Source organism: Urocitellus parryii, chromosome 1 (genome assembly GCF_045843805.1).
Source record: "Urocitellus parryii isolate mUroPar1 chromosome 1, mUroPar1.hap1, whole genome shotgun sequence".
Taxonomy (NCBI): domain Eukaryota; kingdom Metazoa; phylum Chordata; class Mammalia; order Rodentia; family Sciuridae; genus Urocitellus; species Urocitellus parryii.
Window position 1 is genome coordinate 136966215 of NC_135531.1, and position 25149 is coordinate 136991363.

At 36.6% G+C, this 25149-nt stretch overlaps 2 protein-coding genes across 2 annotated transcripts in view; one reads left to right on the forward strand and one right to left on the reverse strand.

Moving 5' to 3' along the window:
• Window positions 1-9027, reverse strand: part of Rad50 (RAD50 double strand break repair protein) — a 94732-nt gene extending 85705 nt beyond the window's left edge. The window contains exons 1-2 of the mRNA XM_026400168.2: window positions 8577-9027; window positions 7190-7273 (exon numbers count right to left, since the gene is read on the reverse strand). Coding sequence (XP_026255953.1) covers window positions 7190-7273; window positions 8577-8705 — 213 coding nt within the window. The 5' untranslated portion in view covers window positions 8706-9027. The remainder of the gene's footprint in view (window positions 1-7189; window positions 7274-8576) is intronic.
• A 10549-nt stretch (window positions 9028-19576) lies between these two features.
• Window positions 19577-22925, forward strand: Il5 (interleukin 5). Its single transcript, XM_026400201.1, has 4 exons — window positions 19577-19720; window positions 19916-19948; window positions 22601-22729; window positions 22827-22925. Exons 1-4 carry the CDS (start codon window positions 19577-19579, stop codon window positions 22923-22925), a joined length of 405 nt encoding a protein of 134 aa, XP_026255986.1.
• Window positions 22926-25149: the final 2224 nt, after the last annotated feature.

Here is a 25149-nt window from a genome sequence, read left to right on the forward strand (position 1 = left end):
GAAGAGAGTTCTGGACTGGACTCTTAGTATAAAGAAAAGGTGGCCAGAGTTTAATAAAAAGCTATGAAAGGGCTAGGTATATGGCTCAGTAGTAGAGTGCTTGCCTAGCACATATGAGGCACTGGGTTGAATTCTCAGCACCAAATATAAATAAATAAAATAAAAGTCCACCGACAACTAAAAAAAAAAAATTATTTATTAAAAAAAAAAAAAAGCCTTGAAGGACATTCAGTCATTTCATCCCAAAGAGAGGAGTTCTAAGGGTTTAATTCTCAGTAGTTCAACTAAGGAGCTATGCATATAAGCACCAGAAAATTAATTTGTTTATAATGTCCCCACTAGCAGGCCAAATGCATGTATTCATTTTCCATGGTAAATCTACCTGGTAAATATCAAATTAGTAAATGGAGTTCAAGCAAAGGGTATCTTTCTATCAAAATATTGTTGTTGATGTTCTTGCTGAGAAAGAGGCACTTTGAAAGAGTTATTTAGATTGTGTTAATCTAATATACTTAAGGACAATTTCTATCCAAAAGAATAAAATAAATAATAAGCCCTTCCCTTTCCAAACAATTTATACCTTAAACTATTAGACAGGTCAAAAGAAAGTACATGGCCATGCTGGCTGAAGACCTGGAGAGAGATGCACATAGGAGCTCAGCCTGGAGTAGGATAAATGAGTTTATGTAGACTAAGAGGGTATTCACATGAGGAGAGATCTTGGCACAGGGTTTCAAGAGTCTTAGGGTATCAGAGGTCAAGCAGGATGAAAAAGACATTCATAATCAGAATAATACAGCTCAGGAGAGGAGTGTCCACACTGGGGGAAGGGATGATATGAGAATTCAGAGTCTAACAATGCTGCACAGGGGTTCCACATGAGGGAGAAGACTATTGGCGGATCTAGATCAGAGTAGTGTAAACATCTCTTCAAGAGCTTAGCTGGTACAAAGTATCAAACTGAGAAAGATGTCCATGGGAGGGGAATGAGGAGGTCATCCAGTACAGGAAGATAGAGCTGAAGCAGAATGGGACAGCATCATGTGAAGGAGCTAGCTGAGGAGTCAAGAGCCCAAACAAGGTAAAGAGGCATCAAATATGGGAATGCAGTCTGCCCAACGTGGGGTGTTGGAGCCCTGGTGCAGTGATGGCAGATTCATGACATATAGGGAAACTGATCAAACTAGTAAATACAATAAGAATGTAGTCAGTTTCTTGAGTCTCATTCTCTTCATTGTATTTAGCAGGCAAATGCCCAACCTTGGTTAAATTCAACTGTCCAACGTATTGCTTGCCACTGAATAATTGAACAAGAGTGAAAAAACACAGTCATAACAACTGGTCTCTCTTTATATTTTCATACATAAACTTCAAGACTCCTGACACTGTCATGCAACCCTATAACATTTTCCTAGTCAATTTATTTTATGAGGTAAAAACTATTTCACACATTTTTGAGCCTAAATCAACCCTTTCTCCCACTCTAGGCCAATAACTTAATATCTTTTTTCCATTGTGACTACAGAAGCAATCAAAAGAGAACTTACTATTCTTTCACTGCTTACTTTTCCAATCATGTATTGTTACATTAGATAAACAGTACACCCTCCTATTAATCCTTCCAGCTGGGCAATGAATCCTATCTCTTCTTGTGTACTCAAGGATTTTGCTCTGCAAATATCCCCTCTCTTGCATCAATTTTTCCCTTTATCCACAGTCATTCTTATTAGTCTACAATTTGTAATGTTCTAGAATGTCCAATTTTTAAAAACATAACAAAATAAGAATAACCAACTAACCACCTCTTTTATCTTTTACACCTCTTTAGCTATTGCCCTATTTCTGAGTTAGTTTAGCAAAACTCATAAAATTATTCTAAGTTTCACTTCCTTGCCTCCTCCTTTCTCTGAAACTAGTTTTATCAAAAGCAGCTATGGGTTCCATGTACCCAAACATTCCTCTTAAGTACTAGCATAGGTAGAGTTGATAGCTCCCACCTTGTAACACTTTATTTGCTTGTCTTCCAAGATATAATTCTCCCAATTTTCCTCTTTATTAATTGTACTTTAGTATCCTCTGCTGGTTCCTCCTCTTTGTGATCTCTAAATCCATTAGCTCTAGTGTTCCAGGTCTTGGATCTTTTCTATTTACTCTCCCCATTTGAATTAACCAAACCTTTTAAGTTAATATATAGAATTAATTTGTGTATATCAATGTTTTCTAATTTTTTCTCTAGGTCTAACTACTTGCTTGGATAAACTTCTATTTGCCAAATGGACAGCTCTTCAGGATATCTAACAGGTCCCAAATTTACATGTTTAAACCAGATCCACCCAAATCTCTTTTTCTAGAGTTCCCCTATTACAATAAATGGTCAAACTTTTTAAAAAAATATTTATTTTTTAGTTCCAGGTGGACACAATATCTTTATTTTGTTTCCATGTGGTGCTGAGAATCGAACCCAGTGCTTCCCCCATGCCAGGCGAGCGCGCTACCACTTGAGCCACATCCCCAGCCCAATGGTCAAACTTTTTTAACCACCTGTTCAAGCAAAAAAAACCTTGAAATCATGCTTGGTGCTTTTACATCTCTCATTCACTATTATCCAAATTATTATCTCATCTGTTGGTTCTACCTTCAAAACATCCCAAATCCAGCATTTCTCACCATTTTCACCACTAACTTCATCAGGTCACCAATATTTCTCATCTAGATTATCACAAACCCCTAAATTAGTCTCTGTTCTCTAACCTTTGCTAGCTACAGAAAGCAGATAGCTTTCTCTCAGCTGCCAAACTGGTTGTTGTTGTTGTTGTTATTATTATTATTATTACCAGAGATTGAACCCAACGGTGTTTAACCACTGAGTCACACCTCCAGACCTTTTCATTTTGAGACAGGGTATCGCTAGGTTGCTTCCAGCCTCACTAAGTTGCTGAGGCTGGCTTCAAACCTGCAATCCTCCTGCCTCAGCTGCTGAGATCACAGGTGTGCACCACTGCACCTGGCTTAGAATCTCCTGTTTTAGGAAAACTTAGTCCCTTTTAACATAAATAAGACCATGCTCTTTCCCTACTCAATATCTTCCAATAGATTTCTACTTAAGAATAGAATCAAAGATCTCACGGAATTCAGTCCTTTCTATTGTTGTGACTGAATTTTCTACCATTTTCCCCCGCACTTTGCTCTTCTTTTTTTTTCTTTTTTTATTGGTTGTTCACAACATTACAAAGCTCTTGACATATCATATATCATACATTAGATTGAAGTGGGTTATGAACTCCCAATTTTACCCCAAATGCAGATTGCAGAATCACGTCGGTTACACATCCACAATTTTACATAATGCCCTATTAGTAACTGTTGTATTCTGCTACCTTTCCTATCCCCTACTATCCCCCCTCCCCTTCCCTCACATCTTCTCTCTCTACCCCATCTACTGTAAATCATTTCTCTCCTTGTTTATTTTCCCATTCCCCTCACAACCTCTTATATGTAATTTTGTATAGCAATGAGGGTCTCCCTTCATTTCCATGCAATTTCCTTTTTCTCTCCCTTTCCCTCCCATCTCATGTCTCTGTTTAATGTTAATCTTTTCTTCCTGCTCTTCCTCCCTGCTCTGTTCATAGTTGCTCTCATTATATCAAAGAAGACATTTGGTATTTGTTTTTTAGGGATTGGCTAGCTTCACTAAGCATAATCTGCTCTAGTGCCATCCATTTCCCTGCAAATTCCATGATTTTGTCATTTTTTAGTGCTGCGTAATACTCCATTGTGTATAAATGCCACATTTTTTTATCCATTCATCTATTGAAGGGCATCTGGGTTGGTTCCACAGTCTAGCTATTGTGAATTGTGCTGCTATGAACATTGATGTGGCAGTATCCCTGTAGCATGCTCTTTTAAGGTCTTCAGGGAATAGTCCGAGAAGGGCAATAGCAGGGTCAAATGGTGGTTCCATTCCCAGCTTTCCCAGGAATCTCCATACTGCTTTCCAAATTGGCCGCACCAATTTGCAGTCCCACCAGCAATGTACAAGTGTACCCTTTTCTCCACATCCTCGCCAGCACTTGTTGTTGTCTGACTTCATAATGGCTGCCAATCTTACTGGACTGAGATGGTATCTTAGGGTGGTTTTGATTTGCATTTCTCTGACTGCTAGAGATGGTGAGCATTTTTCATGTACTTGTTGATTGATTGTATATCCTCCTCTGAAAAGTGTCTGTTCAGGTCCTTGGCCCATTTGTTGATTGGGTTATTTGTTATCTTATTGTCTAATTTTTTGAGTTCTTTGTATACTCTGGATATTAGGGCTCTATCTGAAGTGTGAGGAGTAAAAATTTGTTCCCAGGATGTAGGCTCCCTATTTACCTCTCTTATTGTTTCTCTTGCTGAGAAAAAACTTTTTAGTTTAAGTAAGTCCCATTTGTTGATTCTTGTTATTAACTTGTTATTAAGGTAAGTACCTGTTATCCCTAGTTTTTCTAATGTTTTGAACATAAAGGGATGCTGTACTTTGTCGAATGCTTTCTCTGCGTGCTCTTCTTGGTAAGAAAACCAAACATGTTCATACCTCAGGGACTTTGCCCTTAAATATTAAGATCAAATGTATGTTCTTACTCCATATTCTTAACAATTCACTCTTCTTGAATGAATATTTAAAAGACAACTGCTTGCTGTGTGAAAAGGAGAGAACTTCAAGAATTAGAGCAGAAAAACAACTTAGAACACTAGTATTTAACAGTTCAAGGGGAAAATAATGGTTGGTTGTACCTGGAAAGTATTGGCAATGGAATGAAGAGGAAAAATTCTGGGCACAATTTAAAAGGGTAGCTAAGAATGGCTGATGAATTGGAAACAAGGTGAGATACAACAATCAATCAAAGACAGCCCATAGAGTTTGGCATGAGCAAATGTATGGATGATGATATAATTTACTAAATTGGTATATTGAAGTAGTAGCAGACTTGACAATGTGGGAGGAATGGGGATACAAGGAATCAAGAGTTCTATTTGAACATACTAAGTTTGAGATGCCTAGTAAATACCCAAACAGCTAGACATATACTTAAAGCTTAAGAACGAGGTCAACGTTAAATAAATAAATTTGGGACTCATCAGTACTTAAATTCATGAAACGAATGAGATCACCCAAGAGAGAAGACAGAAAAGAGGCTGAGTGTTAGGGCACAACAGCATATAGAAATCAGACAAAGGTAGATCCAGCAAAGACTAAGAAATGGCAAGTAAAAAGGGAGAAAACCATAAGATTATGATGTCATAGAAAGCAAAAGGGAATTTTTTTTCTTTTAAGAATAACTGAATCAAGGGCTGGGGCTGTAGCTTAGTGGTAGAGTGCTTGCCTTGCATGTGTGAAACACTGGGTTTGATCCTCAGCACCACATAAAAATATATTTAAAAAAGAATAACTGAATCAAATCTGCTGAGAAGTTAATGAGAATTTGAAATTGACCATTCTATCTGGCAACACAGAGATTCCTGGTGACCTTACAAAAGCAATTTTAGTAAAAGAAGAAGAAAAAAACCTGAGTGGAATAGACAGAGGGGGAAATGGGAGGCAATGAAGTGTACATACAACCCTTGTGAATTCTGCTACAAACTGAAAGAAAACAAAGATAATAGCTAGAGGATGTTTTGGAGTACAGGGATAATTTTTTATCTGAACACTGGAGCATATTTACAAGCTAATGTGAATAATCCTATAAGGAGAAACTACTAATACAGAAAGAGAAGGAACTAAAGAGCAAATTTTTTAGTTGATAAGAGGGATGGATGGGCTCCAGCCTCCAAAAGGAGTTGGTTCATTTTTAGAAAAAATGAAAATCAAATTTACCCTCACTACAGGAGAGGAAACTATATAGGAATGTGTACATGGTAGTTTCATAAATTTCATTATTGGAAAATGAGAGAATGTATCTGATTCCTCCTATTTCTCAATAAAATACAAGGCAAGATCATTAGTTGAGGAGAGTACATTGTGGATTTAACAAGAGAGGTGGAAACAGTTATTTCAGAAAAATAGTTATTTGCTACTCAGTAAAGGTACCAAATAATAATATAATATATGAAAATTCATAAATACCTTCAAAATTATAGCTATTTTCAGTTACATAGAAGTGGACACAACTTAAATGACCAGTAGGGGGTTGGTTAAACTACAGGATATAAACTCAATGGAAAATTACTTAGTAACTTAAAACAATGAAACAGAAACGTATGTTTGTGTGTGTGTGTGTGTGTGTGTGTGTGTGTATGTGTGTGTATCCACAGTATGTCACTAAATAACTTTTACACTATAAAATAAAATTCTACTGACGTGTTTAAATATAAATGTACCAAGTGTACTTATAAAATCACATGGACATGGTTTTATAAAGACAGAAAAAGGCCTGAAAGAAAATACAATGAACTCTTAACCTAGTGGGACTCAGGGCAGGGATCAGTGAGAGAAGCACACAACTCCACTAAATATATATATATATATATATATATATATATATATATATATATATATATATATATTTGTTTCATAGATAGGCCAAATCCTATGTCCTTTCCACATACTAATAGTATAAACACCAAAATTCAAACAAGGGTTCATATGCAATTGGTCATCTTGGAATATTTTAATGAAAAAACTAAATGTAGTCTAAATGTAAAAAAAAAATGCAACTACTAAAAATGTTCATAAAACAAAGACTAAAAAGAAGCAATCATATAACATAAGCCCATATTAAGAATTTTAAAAATATTTATTTTTTTAGTTGTAGTTGAACACAATACCTTTTTTTTTATTTATTTGTTTTTATGTGATGCTGAGGATCACACCAGGGCCTTGCACATGCTAGGCAAGCACTCTATCACTGAGCCACAACCCCAGACCATGACATAGGACTTTAATGAATAATGTGTAGTGGGGAAAAAAATTTAAAACGCTGAATACAAAATTAGATACAATATGACCTCAGTTACGTAAAACAATATGTAAAGTAAGAGAAAAACACATAAAAATATCAACAATGGTTATCACTGGGTGCTAAGACTGTGTGTGTTGGTGACTTTCATTTCTATACTTTACCACTGCCAATTTCTCTACAATAAGCCATTATCACTTTCATAATTACAAAAATTTTATTTTAAAAATAAAAAGTTTTACTAGCACCATTACCTTGGGATCATGAACAAATGTATTTCCTTTGGTTCCAGGAGGGAAATCTCCAGTACAAACATACTTTAGACATTCAATGATGGTCTAAAGAAATAGAAAATTATACTAGTTATAAGAGAACCGCTTAAGTTTACCATAAATATTAATTCATTACTAAAATATTTCTCATGGAGATTATAAGAATGTGATTGGGAAAAATTTGACAATATAAACTCATAATAAAGATAAGATTAAGAGTTTAAAGAATAATTGCTGTAAGCTCATAGAAAAGCTGTATAATTTAAAAGGCATCCTAAAATAAAGAATTCGTGATTTAGAAGAAAAATATTTCCAAAACAACTGCTAACAATTACACACAGATTCCTATATGCAAGTAGTGAATTCTCCCATTAACCCTAGGCCATAGAAACTATTTTTACACCATATTATGAATCAAAAAACTAAGGCAAAACTAAGACCTAAAACTAGACCTAACAGTGAAGTTAGGTCACTTGCCAGCAGTCACACAGGTAATAAATGATGAGGCAAAAAAATCTGTATTCTGGTGGTCAGTGGTCAGTAGTGGTCAGTAGTGCACTTAGTACTATGCTGAGAAAATAATAGATATACAATATATAACAATTTTACATAAATAAAAGTAGACAACAGTGTAGCATTCAACTCTCAACCTTCCCTTTCTACATGCTTTTCACAAATTCTTCCCTTAGACTCTGCTCATTCCTATACTGATAATGTTTTGCTTTTCTCAAGCTATTATTTCTGGACCAGAACACCTCTTGGCTACATTTTTCACTCAAATTTCTAATATTACCTGGGCTTTTAACAATAGCAGTAATCAAGCTCTGCTCCAACTTTAATTGGGCAAAAGTAAAAAAAAAAAAAAAACTAAGTAACAACAAAATACAGTTCCTCCAATTGCACCTAAATCCTCACTACATCAGTTTCATTTTAAAGTCATTTCGTTTTCCATTTATTAGGTTTAACAGTGGGCATCTTTACCAAGTGTATATTTATCATACTTCATAACTTTTTAAGGAATTCCTGTATGGGCCAACTACTGGGAAACGAATATTATGCTTCAAAAGCAAAGGGGCAGGGGTAAATAACAGCAGCATGAGCCAAAGTTCTTCATGTAGGACCGTGAGCGAGTTCAGGTCTCTGGGATTCTCAACGACACCTGTCCACAGGGCTGTCCCAGACACCCAAACTGCCTGGGACTGGGATGACGCAAAAGGCCACGCCCCGATTCACTTTCTAGGCCTCCAGAAGCACAGTAGTAAGTACACCTCTCCTTTCCCTAATCAGAGTTCAGAACTCCCCCAGGGATTTTATTTTCTGGATTCGTAACATGGGGCGAGTAAACGGAAGGCGGCTACTCAGGACTTACCGTCTTCCCTGCCCCATTGGGTCCAACCAAAATTGTGAGGGGGCTGAAGAAAGTGATAATTTGCTTATCTTTGTCCTCTATTCCAAAACTCCGCACGCCCAGAATGCTCATCTTTTCGATCCGGGACATTTTTGCAAACGTCTCGTGTCTCGACACCAAAGGACCTGGAGCCCACCGAGGTTTAACAGTGAGGCTGCAGCAGGGCGAGCGAGGGACGAGAAAGGCACAGGAAGGCCAAAAGTTCCGAGGGCGAGCAGCAAGAGGGGGCAGGGGCTCAGGCTGGAGCCCTTCCTTCCACACCGGCTTCCTTTCCGGCTGGAGGGCGAGAGGGAAGGAGACCGGCTCGGGAATACCCGCCCGAAGACAAAAGCAAAGGCCGAGCAACCCCGCAACCGCGCGAACTCACAGATTCCCGCTACAGCGGCCCCACAGGTCACGTGGGCCCGAGCGCGTCTACGTCACACGCCGCACGCCCAGTGCACGCCGGGAAGCGAGGCTTGCGGCGCGCAGTAGTCCCTGCTACTAGGTGCCGTCCGCGTTTTGACCATATGCTGTTGCGGGTTGATGCGGATTATAATTTCTTGCTGGTGCGGGGCAGCACGAAAGGAAGACCGTGGCTTGTGATGGGCCGCGCTGCGTTTCTCAGAGCGTTATCCCCGGGACTCTTGGAATGGGGTGGAATCAATTGTGTTCCAGAAACGTCAAAACTCACTCCCATTCTTTGATGTCCAGGGGTTTCCGTGGATCACAAGAGTGTGAATACGTCATTGCAATGGAATGTGTGCCTGTATATTCTTATGGTTAAAAGAAACTCAATTTTAATTTCCAATTGATTGTGAATATTGCTAGTTATAACTCACATAAATGCCCTTTGAGGTCTACAGTAATTTTTATGAGTGTAAAAGGGCTTTTAAGACAAATCCTGAGAACTACTGTAGTAGGACTCTAAGCGTTCTGCAAATATGTAGAATGTAAAGGAAATCGAGTCCTAACAGCACTTCCACAGGAAAGAGATACCTTTTCCCCCCATTGGTACCAAAGGTTGTTAGTTAGGGCCTCGCTAAATTGCTGAGGCTGGCTTTGAACTTGGGATCCTCCTCTGAACTTGGATCCTCCCAAGCCAGTGGGGTTACAGGCATGCACCACTGCACCTAACAGGGATAGACAGCTTTAAAATAAGGGAAGGAGAAATCACCTTCCGAAATGGAGAATATTGCTTTCTTGGAAACAAACTTAATGGAAGGATACAACATGTAATCACCTATAGGTAAATCTTCGAAAATAAATTTCTGGAAGATATTAAAATTAAAAACTTTAATGCGATGGTATAAATTGCTCCTGAGATGGAAAAATGTAGGAAATGCTGTTCAATCACACAATCCAAAGAAAATAATATACAGAACCTAATACGTAAACCAAAAAATTTCATGTGTTTAGGAAAGCAGATGGGGAAAGCCAATGAGAAGTAGTCTCTTGCACTACCAAGTAAGAGAACATGAACACATCATTTATTACAAGAGATTTAAAATTATCAATGCAACAAAATGGACTGAAATTATATATTTATGTCTTAGTTGACAGACCAGTGTAATAAAACAATGGGAAAGGTTAAAGACCCCAGTTTTTAAAGATGTGGTAAAATCATAAAAAAAAAATTTAAATCCTGACCATTTTAAGAATACAGCTCAGTGACATTAAATATGTTCACATCATAGTGCCACCATCATCACCTTCTGTCTTTCCATTTTGCAGAACTGAAACTCTATAGCCATTGAACAGTAACACCATTTACCAACTCCTGGAAACCACCATTCTATTATCTGCCTCTATGATTTTTGACTATTTTTAATAATCTTGTTGAAGTTGAATTACAATATTTGTCTTTTTGTGACTGGCTGATTTCACTGAGCATAATGACCTCAAAATTCATCTATCGTGTAGCAATTGTTAGAATTTAAATCCTTTTTTTAAGGCTAAGATTCCATTTTGTGTGTATACATCACATTTTGTTTATCTATTCATCTATCTATGGCATTTGGGTTGCTTCTATGTTTCTGGGTATTGTAAATAATGCTGTTGTGAATATGGGTGTACATATATCTCTTTGAGACCATGCTTTCATTTCTTTTAGGTGTATACCCCAAAAAAATGGATTTCTAGATAATATAGCAATTCTTTTTTTTTTAATTTTTTTGAGGGACTGCCATGTTTTTTCTCACAGCAGCTGTACCTTTTTACATTCCAGTGTACAAAGGTTTCAATTTATCAACATCTTCACCAACACTTGTTATTTCTGTAGTCATCCTAGTGAGTGTGAGGTGGTATCTCATTTATAGTTTTAATATGCATTTCAATACAGTAAATGATGCTTATTGTCCATTTGTATATCTTCTTTTGGAGAAAAAGCTATTCAAGTAAGTTTGAAAGTCAAGTTTATTGAACCATAATTTCATACCATAAATTCACCATTTTCCAGAATACAGTTCCATGAGTTTTGACAAATATAAAGATTCATTCCCCACCAAGACCACTGAGAAAAAATTTTGTGGATTTCAGAATATCAATAGGAAGAAAAAAAAGCAAGTCTATACCTTATTTGACTTATTACTGTAAGTTCCAGATAGATGAAGATCTAGATACTCTAAAGGAATAAAAGGTCAGAAATGTAATTACTTCTACTTTAAAGGAGAATTTTGTGACTCAAAGTAACAAGAAATTAGTAATGACTTAATTGCATGTCTCTAATCTCAGTATGAAGTCCCCAGCATTACTCCTTATGCTGTTTTGCTTTTAAAAAAAAAAAAAAAGTTGGGAGGGGGATTAAGAGAGAGAAGCTTAACTTGAATCAAATCTAATCACACCTTTAGATTTAGCTTCCAGTTAACAGGAATTAAAAGGATTAAATTAACAACACTGTAAAGATGGAAAAGGTAACTCCAGAAGATGGAACATGTTATAAGATATTGGCTCAGGCTCTCAGGAGATTAGTGTCATTAAAGCAAGGACTGTTGTGGACTTTAAAGAATTGTTTGAAATTTAAGAGATTAGAGGTACACATCACCTAGATGTATCACATGCTCTTGGTTTGCACATAGACATGAGGAATATTTGGGGGACACATTAGGAAATTTGAATGAGGACTGGAAACTAGATGATAAAAAGAAGCATCGTTAATTTTATTATATTAGATGTGATATTTAAGAAAACTTTCTTGGGCTGGGTTGTAGCTCTGGTAGAGCGCTTGCCTGGCATGTGTAAGGCACTGGATTTGATTCTTGGCACCACATATAAATAAATAAAATGAAGGTCCATCACCAACTTTAAACCAAAACTTTCTTGCTGTATAAGAAAACTATATTTTTTGAGATGCATATGGAAGTATTAGTGATGGTGTCAAACTGTCCATTGGAGACATTAAAATACTTCAGAATAAATTAGTAAGTTGAAAGGGGAAAAAATGGAAATGACAAGGTAGCCAGATTCCATTACAAAAAAAAAAATCAACTTTGTAACAATAGGAAACTATAAAACCAAGGCAAAGCTCTAAGATTGGGGTAGAAAGTCTTTTTCAGTGAGCACAACTAGATCCTAAAATAAAAAGAGCTAAAAGGTAAATCAGTCAAGTCTCCACTTTTCAGTAAACTACTTACATACTTTTGAAAAATGTTTGTTTTTGCTTGTAGCAAAATTAGTGTAATGAAAAATAAAACTACTTTATCTTATCCCTTCTATGGAACTTCTTCATCCTTATAATACTTTCCAACATAATTTTTTCCAGTATTGATATGAACCTTCTTTTGATTAGTATTGTTTGGTATATCTTTCTAAAGAATCCTTGATTTTCAAACTTTTGACATCATTTTCCGTTAGGTATCTCTTGAAAAATAGCTGATAGATGATTTTAAATACAATTTTATAGTATATATAGATGAACTTGTTTTCAATTACTGATTCCTGGTAAATTTGGATTTTAAAGATTTTCTCTTTGCTTCTTTTTCTCTTAACCAGTTTTCTAGATTAATTGAGCTTCTTTTTTTAAGATAAATTTTTAAGAATAATTATTTTATTTTATTTATTCTTTTTTTTTTTAATGTGGTGCTAAGGATCAAACATGTAAGGCCACTAAGCCATAATGCCAGCCCCTTAATTGAGCTGCTTTATTCTCTTGTTTCACTCCACTGGTTTAAGGATATACATTTTATTTCTATGATTTTAATTATTACTCAACGTTTTCAATGCCTGTTTTGAGATATAAAGTTAATATTTTTAGCATTCTTCTGAACATTACAGACTATAAAATGTGCCAACTCTGATCACTCCATCTCCCATGTTATAATTATTTGCAACTTTTGTTCCTTGTTGTCTTGAAATAAGGGACAATATAAGTTAAATAAGTTATTTTTTTAAACCAGCATTACTTATTTAGCTTTACCAACAGGGTTATCAAACTCCAATTACCACTTCTTCCTTCTGAAATCATTCACTCATTAAATTCTCCAGACTGTGAAAGCCTGGTGCTAATGGACCTTCAGGTAAAGAAATCTATCTCACAGTGCTGATGTCAGAATTAAAGTTCTTTTTGTGAAAGTGCTTTATAAGTTGTAAACCAATAAGGTAAAAGGGATTTCTTCTTCGTGTATTGAAAGTTTTTAGAGAATGAAATGGTGAAATGTAACCAAAACCATAAAAATGATCATATAAATTCCCTAGCAAAAAGAAATATTTTTTTATTCCACAAAGGAGTTTCTAGTTGCATTATTTAATTTTATAAAGCTAGAGAGAACCACAAAGCCTATAAGTTAGGGAGTTGTGAAAAAAACTGGTACATCAATTTCATCTTATACCATGTAACCATTAAAACAATAAGTAGGAAACTACCTATATACAAAACTATATAGAAATACAATTGAGAAATATTAGTAAGCAAAAAAGATAAGTGCAAATTGTACCTATTCATTGATTATAACACTGTAAAACTGTTTATGCATCAGTAAAGATTGGAAGAAATCATCAAAAAACACATTTATTATGCCAAGGGGAAATTTAAGTGTGTATTTTTCCTATAAGTTATTTTGTTCAAAAATTCTAATGAAGATATGCTTGAGGATTGAATGAATGGAGATTAAAATAAATTCAAAAAGAAAAGGAGATGTTATCAATTAACATTTAGTTACCACAAAAGTTTTGGGGATCATGCTCAGTTGATTGATTAGGATCAGTTCATGGAAAAGTCATTTGACCTTAAATGACTACACACAGTAAAAACCACAGTTAACAGCTTAAAATTTAAAAAAAAGCCCATGTTACCAATATGCAAACCACTAATAAAGATAAAGGTTTTATGACAAAAGGCTGGATGTTACCCAATAACATACCTTTTTGAACATTATTTTTAAACACAAATTTTACATTATTATTATATATCATTTTATATATTATACATTTATATATTATACATTTAAATATATTTTATATACTATTTTATATATTATATATTATACATTTAAAGTACATTTGAATTATATATTATACATTTAAATTATATACTTTATGTATTATACATTCAAATAACATTATCTTATGTATTATTTCAATATGTAACATTATTAACAACGTTATTCAAAGTCCTTTTTCTAAATTACATAACTACCAATCATTTTTAAAAATTCAGAGTACTGGGCTGGGGTTGTAGCTCAGTGATAGAGCACTCACCTGGCACATGTGAGGCACTGGGTTCGATCCTCAGCACCACATAAAAATAATTAAAATAAAATTAAAGTTATTGTATATATTTTATAAATAAAATAAAATTAAAGTTATTGTATTAAATTTTTTTAATTCAGAGTACTGACTGCTAATTTCTTTCTATTCCCCTAAAATAATGTGGATTTTTAAAAATGTCACAGTTGTTTATATTGGTTTGGTGTCTGTAGCTAAACCTTGGGGCTTTGTTCTATTTTCCTAGAGTCCTGCCAAAGTTATTTCTGTTACTTCAATTTCCTAGCACAGGGAATAAACTCCTTGAATTTCCAGAGTATTCACATTAATTTGTTCAGCTAATACAACAAAGAGCCTACTTATTAATATAAGTAACATTAATTGTCTACAATACTGTAGAACTCAAGGAGAAATAATACATAAAAACCTTATTCCCAAGAAATACAGGTGGAGAGGTGAAATGGTTCCATGCATGGTATTCATGAGATACAAAGTCTTTTAAAATAATAATAGTAAAAATAATCATGAACTTTTTTCAACTTGCAGGGCCACCCCCGGGGATTGAACCTAAGGTCTCAGCACACTCTAGGCACCTACTATGCCACATCCCTGGCCCACACTGTTCTTTTAAAATAAACTTTTTGAGTAATTTTAGATGCACAGAAAAGTTTCAAGAGTATTAGAGAGAGTTCCAGTGTACCCTGCACTCAGTTTTCCCCTATGTGAATATTACAATGGTACATTTTTGTAACTAAGAAACCAACATTGATTGGTACTTTACTAGATTCCACAGATTTAAAAAAAAATTAGTTTTTGATGGACCTTCTTTTTATTTCTTTATATGTGGTGCTGAGAATTGAACTCAGTGTCTCACATATGCTAGGTAAGCACTCTACCATTGAGCTACAATCCCAGCCCCAGATTTTTTTTTTCTTTTAATCTCCTTAGTATTACCTACTGTCCTCCATCTGTTCCTGAATCTCATCCAGGATATGTCCCTTAGATGCCTCTGGACTGTGACCGTCTCTGAGTGTGCTATTTTTTGTTTGTTTGTTTAATGACCTTAATAGTTTTAAGGTCATCAAGTATTTTGTCCTTTTCTTTGGGTATGGGTAGTATTTTTCTCATGGTCAGACACAGGTTATAGGTTGGAGGGAGCTACAGAGATAAAATGCTATTCTTATGACATCACATCAAAGGTATATACTATTAACACGAGTTACCACTGCTGATGTTGACCTCCATCGCCTAGCTTAGGCCAAAAGTTTATCAAGTTACTCTGTGTAAAGTTACTCCCTTATCCTTCTGTTTGATTTTTTAAAAACAAAGCCATCGTGTGAATCCCACTCTTAAGGAAATGGGGATCACACTACATCCACATAAGTTATTTGGAATTCTTCTGCAAAGGAGATTGCAATCATCAACATTTATTTGGAATTTTATATTAATGAAGCTCTTTCAAATACATCATTTGAGGGCTGGGGTTGTGGCTCAGTGCTTGCCTAGCATGTGTGAGGCACTGGGTTCGATTTTCAGCACAACATATAAATAAATGAATAAAATAAAGGTCATCAACATCTAATTTAAAAAAATACGTCATTTTACAGTCCCTGCTTGAGAAAACTTGTAGTCAGGTTAAGGAGGTCAGACTCATAGAGGAAAAGTTAGTGACACAACAACTTTATAGGAACTTTAGCCAGGTGCAGTGATGTATGCTTGTAGCCTTAGCTATTCAGGGAACTGAGGCAGGAGAATCCCTGGAGCCCAGCAGTTGGAGACCAGCATGGGCAGCATAGAGTGAAACAAAGAAAGAGACAGAGGCAGAGAAAAGGAATATAATTTTGTATACTCATCTTCCAGGCAGCAGTATTCACAATAGGAAAAAGTTGAAAGCAACCAAAGTGTCTATCAACCTACAAAGGGTTAGGGCTGGGAAGGCAGCTAAGTGGTTGAATGCATGCTTGGAACAGTAGAGGACATGGATTCTATCCCCAGTGCCACCCAAACCCTAAACAGACAAAGGGATAAACAAAATATGGCCTATACATGCAATAGAAATTATTCAGCCTTAAAAAGGAAGGAAATTCTCACACATGCTACAACACGGACAGACATAACGCCAAGTGAAATAAGCCAGTCACAAAAAAAAAACACTATATGATTTTTTTTTAGAGAGAGAGAGAATTTTAATATTTATTTTTTAATTTTCCGCGGACACAACATCTTTGTATGTGGTGCTGAGGATCGAACCCGGGTCGCACGCATGCCAGGCGAGCACGCTACCGCTTAAGCCACATCCCCAGCCCACTATATGATTTTTTTAAGTCTCTGGAGTAGTTGAATTCATAGAGACAGAAAGTAGAAAAGAAGTTGCCAGGTGTAGCAGGAGGAGGAACTGGGAGTTACTGACTAATGTTAGCAGAGTTTTAGTTTTCCAAGATGGAAATAGTTTGGAGATTTGTTGCACACATTCTAAATGTTCTTAATATTTCTGAGTTGTACATTTAAAAAATGGATAAGAAATTAGATTTTGTTATATGCATTTTATAATTTTTAAAAAAATTTTAAAGAAATACAATTTTTTATATTACACAATACCTTTAATTAATTTATTTATTTTTATGTGGTGTTGAGAATTGAACCCAAGGCCTTGCACAAGCTAGGTGAGCGCTCTACTGCTTTACAACCCCAGCCCAGAAATACAATTTTAAATAGGAAGTATTTTTTGTAATCAGCCTTCCAATAGGAACCCACAGTTATATTGCAAATCAGACTGCAAAATGGTACCCTGGAGCTGTTGATATTTGAAAATCAGATTATATAAAATAATCAAAATTTCAGACTTCTTTGACAAACTGGATGATCTCACAATATAAGCCCAAGGGTATCACACCTGAGTGCTGAGAAAGCAGCACCTGCCCATATCACTCACTATTCCCCTAAAAATAGTGGTTGGTTGGTTGGTTGGTGAGTTTTCTCCTTCCCAGTGAAGTCTAGAATATTGGCATCTCAATCTGCTACCTCCTCTAGTTGTGTAGCCCTATGATATAATTTAATTCTCAAATCTTCAAGATACTGGAATTATAAGCTATTTGATGATTTCCGTGAAAGATTTATCTAATCCCACATTTCCTCAGTGTAGCCCAAAGGTCTCAGAGGGGAAGCAGAAAGAATCCTCTCATACCCTTTGGCAAGGAAGGCTGAGCTAGAACTTGACTTGTGTTCTAAGAGCACTATTTTAAAATACCCTTGAACCAAGATTACTATGATTTATAACACACTAATAAGAGATTCCCTGTAGTGAGCCAACATTTCTCAGATTTTCAAATCAGGCATGCCTAAGAGCCCCAGACTTCAGCAAGTATGAAGTCCCACACATACATACACAAAAGCAGATATGTTGTGAGCAGATGCCACTGGAATACTGGGGGGTTTTGTTGCTGTCGTTTTTGGTACCAGGGATTGAACTTGGGGCACTTAATCACTGAACCATATTCCCCGCCCCCACCCCCTGCTTTTTTTTTTTTTTTTTTTTTTTTTGAGACAGGGTCTCACTAAGTTGCTGAAGCTGACTTTGAATTTTTGATCCTCCTTGCTCAGCCTCTTGAGCCATTGGGATTACAGGTGTGCACCAGCACTCCCAGAATGCTGTATTTTTATATAGACAATGCAGATCTGGGATCACATACATGTTAGAAGTGTATCTATCCCCTCGCTGCCTGTTTCTCATGGAGAACAGCATCCAGCTTTGGAGAAGGGTTCTGGATCACATTTTGTGTTTGTTACCACCTGTGTTAGATGCTCAAGATAGTCCTAAAGTCAGGCTTCCAGGCCACCAACACAACTACTTTAGAATGCAAATTGAAACCCTCCATACCATCATGTGTGCTGAGCCAAGAAAGAAACACTGAGGCCTAGAAGGGAGTTTCATTTGCTCTTTTCTTGAAAATATAGGTCTGAGCCTAAGGAGCAAAGGCTGATTCCCTTGAGTACACATGTTCATACATAGCCCATCCAAGGTTTGAAAGAACCCCTCACCTAACCTTATGGGACACACAGGAAAGGCCATGCCCACGTGTTATGTGTCTGTGACAGGTATTTATTAGTTACCATCTCAGCATCCCTGGCCCTCTTACAACTACCTAGGACCCCACATTCCTCAGCTGTATGGTTTGGGGAAATGAAGTCTACCTCTAATTCAGAGAGAACCCATGAGTATAGCTCATGCCCCTAGCCGTAGTTCAAGGGTGAACACATCGACCCTTTCACAAAGCATCTGAATTGTTCTGATTGAATGATCAGAAAAGAAAAACTGTTTTTTTTTTTTCCTGCTGCTCATGACAGGATACATATAGATCCAGGAGTTCTGGCCTCATTTTGGGGCCACAGTGGGACAGCTGCCTAAGAATGGAGTCAAGGAAGAGCCGTCAAAGCAAGTAGAACAGACAGGAACCTCCACCAGATATATGACCCAAATTCTCTGCTTATCTCTACCCTGTTTGGGTTAGGCTTGGGGTCACTGAGAACAGAAAGTATCCTAATCAAGACCCTATTGAACACAACTTGATCTTACCAAGTTTTAGTGGTCTCTGCTTTAATCACTGTCTTTTTGCCCACCAGTATTTTAAATTCTTTTTGAGACAGATCAATCCAGCCACAACCACAGTAGAAGTTAGTTCCCCTGAAAAATATTCTCATTTAGTATAAAATTCTGTTGAGCGGTTTCTATTCCTTTGTGCATACCTCTTTTAAAAGAAATTCAATCTTCTGATTTTAATTAATGCAAACATGAGATATTGATGTATATCAACCTACAAATTTTCATTTGTCATGGAAAATGTTTTTAAAAAGGAAGAAGTAGGGATTTTTCAAAAGATAAGCCAGGCAAGGTGGCACACACCAGTAATCCCAGCTACATGGGAGGCTAAGGCAGATAATCACAAGTTCAAAAATAGCCCAGGCAACTTAGCAATACTCTGTCTCAAAATAAATTAAAAATTTAGAAAAGGTCGGGCATGTACTTCAGTGATAGAGCACTTTCCCTAGCATACGAAAGCCCTATGTTTCATCCTTAGAACTGAAAAAAAAAATAAAAAGTAAATTTATTTAAGATACAAGGCATTGGAAACATTTAGTTTCACCATTTGCCATCATTAGACATTCTCTATCTGATTGTTAGAAATTATTCATTTCCTCAAAGAGAGAGAATAAATTGGTTGGGGATGCAATCTCATGCTAAGCACTTTCTTAGCTTTCTTTGCAAACTGTGAGCATTTCAAGCCATGGGGATGCTGCTGCACTTGAGTTTGGTAGCTCTTGGAGCTGCCTACACTTGTGCCTTGGCCTTGGAAATTCCCATGAATACATTGGTGAAAGAGACTTTGACTCTGCTTTCCACTCATCAAACGGTGCTAATAGGCAATGAGGTAAGTCTTTTTCATTCCTGCATTTCTTTAAAATGCATAATTATATGTGGTATTTCATTTACTGTGTATAAAGATCCGTTATAAATAACAAAATTATGAGCATAGGTGAAAACCACATCACTAGCAAGCATAATAATGAAAGTTATTAATAATTGAGGGCTTTAAAAAATAATTATTTGACCTTTCCTTTTCCAGACCCTGAGGATTCCTGTTCCTGCACATAAAAATGTAAGTTAAATTATGATTCAACAAAACGATCCCATGAAAAAGCAACTTTCAGATTTTACACTATAAATCATTAGTTGTCTTTGGAACTACGTAATTTTCTCTTTTGTTTTCACATGGGGTGGATGTGAATGTATGTACTTAGAGATCTTAGGAATGAGTTTTAAAATTAAATTCTTTTCTTTTTTCTTTTAGTGGTACTGGATATTGAACCCAAGGGTTCTCTTCCGGTGAACTACATCCCTTTTCATTTTTTATTTTGAGACAGGGTCTCACTAAAATTAGAATAAGCAAGTGGATCAGGCTTTGGTGGTATTTTCAGTTCTCTACTCCAAAGAACCTCATGTTAGAGGTTTTTTTTTTTTTTTTTTTTTTTTTTTCCCAGAAGAAATCCACAAGGGCTGAGAGGTGCCTGCTAGTCTCTTCTCAGTTCTGACCATCTATGGCCATTCTCTATCTAATATCATTCTTTAAAAAAAAATCAGATATAACATTACCTTTATTTTATTTATTCATTCTTATGTGGTGCCAAGGATTGAACCCATTGCCTCGCACATGCTAGACAAAGCTCTCTACCATTGAGACACAGCCCCAGCCCTCTGTCTAATATCATTCTGAAAGTACTGTACTGGAGACCTAGATCAGAGGCTCAACTCTGGGGGTCCAAATAAATCAGGTCTGGTCACTCACCCCAAAAATCAAACGGAAAAAATAATGATGAAGAGTAGGCAAGGAACTGTACATCAAGTGTCTCAGCCCTGTCTTGGGGATACTGATAAGAACTTTAGGTTTAAATGGAGGAAGAATTCAGGCAGGGGGTGAGAGATATGCATAATTTAAAAGTCTTGGTCAAGTTGAACATTATTATCTCAATCCTGGTGATGCAGAGTGGCTCCAGGAAGCCCTCAGTACTTGAGGGAGCGATCTCTATTTGCTGCTTGGGTGTTCATCTATTAGATCTGTGATATTGAAAGGGGGAAATTTGGTTCCCCTAAATAATTATTCCTGCTTAGGGGAGTAGTCCCACCTTGGGGTGATCTGCCTGCAATTCTTCACTGACTCTGGAAGGGGTAGGGCAATGACTGGAGACTTCTAGGTGCTGCTCTCGGGCTCTGCAGCAGGAGGTTGTAAAAGCTGGCAGTTGAATGTCTCTGCAAATCTTGAAAATATCATAGTTACTCTTCTCTTGGTGTCCTCTGTCTTGAAGGGGAACAAGAGAGGATAGGTAAATTTAGGATCAATAAACCAAGTATTATTATGCCTGCACACAGAACTGTGTTACCCTAATTTAAGGTAATAAAGGTGACAGATGAAATGGAAGCAGAGAAGCCAAAACTTCTCAGATTTTAGTTACCCATTGAGCATCTGCAGGCCCAAAGGAAGAGTCAGTGCTTTTAGAAAAAGCAGCTTTTAATTCTCTGTTATACTCTTAGTAACTTGGGTTATATTTTTCGAATCATGATCGGTAGACATTAAAATATAACAACAAATGCCCTCTCAATAATTTTCACATAGTTAAAAATGATTATGACTATATAATGGTATTATGTACATTTGAAACACATAATGGTCATACTCAAAGGTAAAATATACTATTTCATTAGACTAAATGAAATAAAATTACCAGTCTAAACCATAAAAGAAAACACTGATGTGAGTTCTATTAGTAACATAATTGTGTTATGTGTTCATTTCCAGAACACTTTATTTCTGGTTATGTAGTTTCTTTTCTTTTTTCTTTTAGTGGTACTGGATATTGAACCCAAGGGTTCTCTTCCGGTGAACTACATCCCTTTTCATTTTTTATTTTGAGACAGGGTCTCACAAAATTGCCCCGGCTGGCCTGGAGCCTCCTGCCTTAGCCTCTGGAGTCACTGGGATTATAGGCATGCACCACTGCACCCAATATTGTGTAATTTATTTTTTAAAATATTTTGTTTTTAGTTGGACACAATACCTTTGTTCCATTTTTATGTGGTACTGAGGATCGAACCCAGCGCCCCGCACATGCTGGGCGAGTGCTCTACCGCTGAGTCAAAACCCTAGCCCTTGTGTAATTTCTTAATAACTTTTGTAATGCTCTTCAGTAATTAAAAAGCTCTTGATGATTTTCTCAGTATGAGGGAGTTTGCCTCTTGGGAAAGAAACAAGCAAAAAAAAAAAAAAAAAAACTCTTTGGAGGAGAACAAATGCCATAAAAATGAAGCCTAACTTTTGGGACCAGATTTTTTTTTCTAATTTTTTAAAGTTGACAAATTAAAATTGTGTATATTTATTGTTTCTAATATGATGTTTTGAAATATGTATACATTGTGGGATGACCAAAGGATGAAGTTTTTTAAATTTTTATTATTTGTTCTTTTTAGTTATACTTGACAGTAAATGTATTTTGACATATCATACATACATGGAGTATAACTTCTCAATTTTGTGGTTATACATGATGTGGAGTTACACCAGTCATGTATTCACATATAGGAATGTTCTACAGTGGAACATAGGAGTGTCATGCAATAGACCCAACTTTTATATCGTGTTTTGATAATTTGCACCACCCTGCCTGGCTTGCCTGTGAAGTTTAATTACATTGAAAATTAAGAGCCACTCTTGGTTGGCTCTCATTCTTTTAAATCTTTTTAAATCTTCCTCATTTAGCACCAACTATGCATTGAAGAAATCTTTCAGGGAATAGATACGCTGAAGAATCAAACTGCACAAGGCGATGCTGTGGAAAGACTATTCCAAAACTTGTCTTTAATGAAAAAATACATTGACATCCAAAAAGTAAGTTATGAACATTTCTATGGGAATTGTATTTGTCTGGCTGTGCCTGTTTCTACAGAAACTGACAGTTTTCTTCAATTGTCTATTATTTTTACAGAAAAAGTGTGGCCAGGAAAGACGGAGAGTCAAGCAATTCTTAGAGTACTTGCAAGAGTTTCTTGGTGTGATAAATACCGAGTGGATGATGGAAAGTTGAGACTAACCTGCCAATTGTAACCAAAGCTTGTATTTTTTTATTAGACATATTTTAACTGATACATCAAACCCCAAAACTGTACATATTAATTGATACCATGTGATGTTTGATATATGTACACATTGGTAGGTTAAGCATATCTATATCCTCAAACATTTACCTTTTTTATATGGAAACATTCAGAATCCTTTCTTCTAAGGACATGTAGCACACGATCACTATTTATAGTCACCCTTCCGTGTAATAGCACGTCAGATCTTCTTATAATCTAACTGTAATTTAGTATCTGCTGATCAACATTTCCTCCTCCCTTCTACTTTCCCCAGCTCCTGGTTATAGCTCTACTCTTCATTTCTTTTTGCATTCCACCCATGAGTGAGATCATATGGTACTTACCTTTCTGTGCCTGGAGTAGAATATGGAGGAGGGAAATGACATTTTTTTGCAACAAGAATGAGAGTCAACCAAGAGTGGCTCTTAATTTTCAATGTAATTAAGGTTCAGAGGCAAGCCAGGCATGGTGGTACATGCTTGTAATCCCAGCAGCTGAGGAGGCTGAGGCAGGAGGATCACAAGTTCAAAGCTAGCTTCAGCAATTTAGCAAAGCCCCTAAGCAACTTAGCGAGAACCTGCCTCAAATAAAAAACAAATTTTTTAAAGAGCTAAGGATGTGGCTCTGTGGTAAGTACCCCTGAGTTCAATTCCCAGTTCCAAAAATAAAGTAAAATAAAATAAACTTCAGAGGTAAAATAAATATTTCAGGAGTGCTGCTACTTTACCACCTTACACAAGCATAAAGCATAAAGTATTTGAGATGTTTCTAATAACAAAAATCACTGAAGTGTTCTCCTCCAGTTTGCCAAATAGATACTTTTATTTAATTTAACATTCTGTAAGATGTCAATTAACTTAATATTATTTATGAAATGATTAAGAATTTGGTAAATTAATATTTATTTTATGCTCTGTGACATTCCAATAAAATAAAAATGTACAACTCTGATTCGATTAACTACTGGTCTCTGTCTTAATGCTTCAAGTCCATGTGAGGATGTGCAGGGTTTGGAGGGAAACCCTCAGTGCATGCTGGCTGAGTGTTTCCATCTTCCCGGTGGCAAGAGTCTTGAGGTCACTGGGCATACCAAGAGCAAGTGACTCAGCAGCACTTGGAGAACATGTAGAAAGCAGGAACGTGGGCAGGAAGTGATCTTGGTTTCTTTTGCACAATAGCATCCCCACGACGTAGTCGGGGGCAGAGTAAATGAATGAATGGATGGATCTTCTGAACTGGCTGTAGAATTAAAATGCGTTTTAAGGTTGCCTCTGGGAAGAGGGCAGTGTAGGAACCTGTAACTAGGTTTGTCCCCAGCCTATGATAAGAATTTGCCAGACCAACCATTCTGCCAGTTCAGAGGAGAAGTCTGAAATGCTTTCTAATGGCCCAGAGCATTGGGCCTGGGTTTCCTTCTCACAACATCTGTCAAAACAGCACTGAAAAAGGAGCAGAGATTCAATCCCCAGCACCAAAAAAAAAAAAAAAAAAAAAAAAAAAAAAAAAGAAAGAAAGAAAAAGAAAAGAAACTGAAAAAGAAGCAGAGAGGTGCTCCTGAAAGTCTCTCTTTTATATTCACAGAAGCAGAGTAGCACCAGGCAGAACAACACTCCCATCTGCCTGCTGATGGCTATTAGTAGCATAAATGGAGATTTCTCTGCTTGAGAAAATCTATCAAAGATCCAGAAAATATGTTCTGTGAAATATATTTTAAAACTGAAATAGATCCAGTAACAATACTCAGTTTTGCCACTGATTTCTTCATTCCTTTATCCAACAAATATTTATTGGGGTCCTGTGCTAGGGATAGGACACAGATGTGGGACTGTGACACCTATCCTTAGAGGTCAGTGCCACTATCCTGGACATTATCTGCATGCATGACAACAGTGCTGGGCTCGCCGATGTGCGTGTGAAACAATTGCTCCTACTGTTGCTAGGCAGAGGAGAGGGGCCAGAGCAGACAGATGCAGATTCCCAGGTGAGAGAATGCAAGCTCCTCTGAGAAAGAAGCACAGGTCCAGGCACGGAGGACAGAATACTGAGCCACCCTGGCTCCATCTCCCAATTTGTACACACTCTGAGCCATGAGCTGAGCCAGCGAGGGAGGAAGGTGGATGAGCAGATCACCATGATGGCTGCTCTAGAAACTGACAGGAAACAGGAAACTCA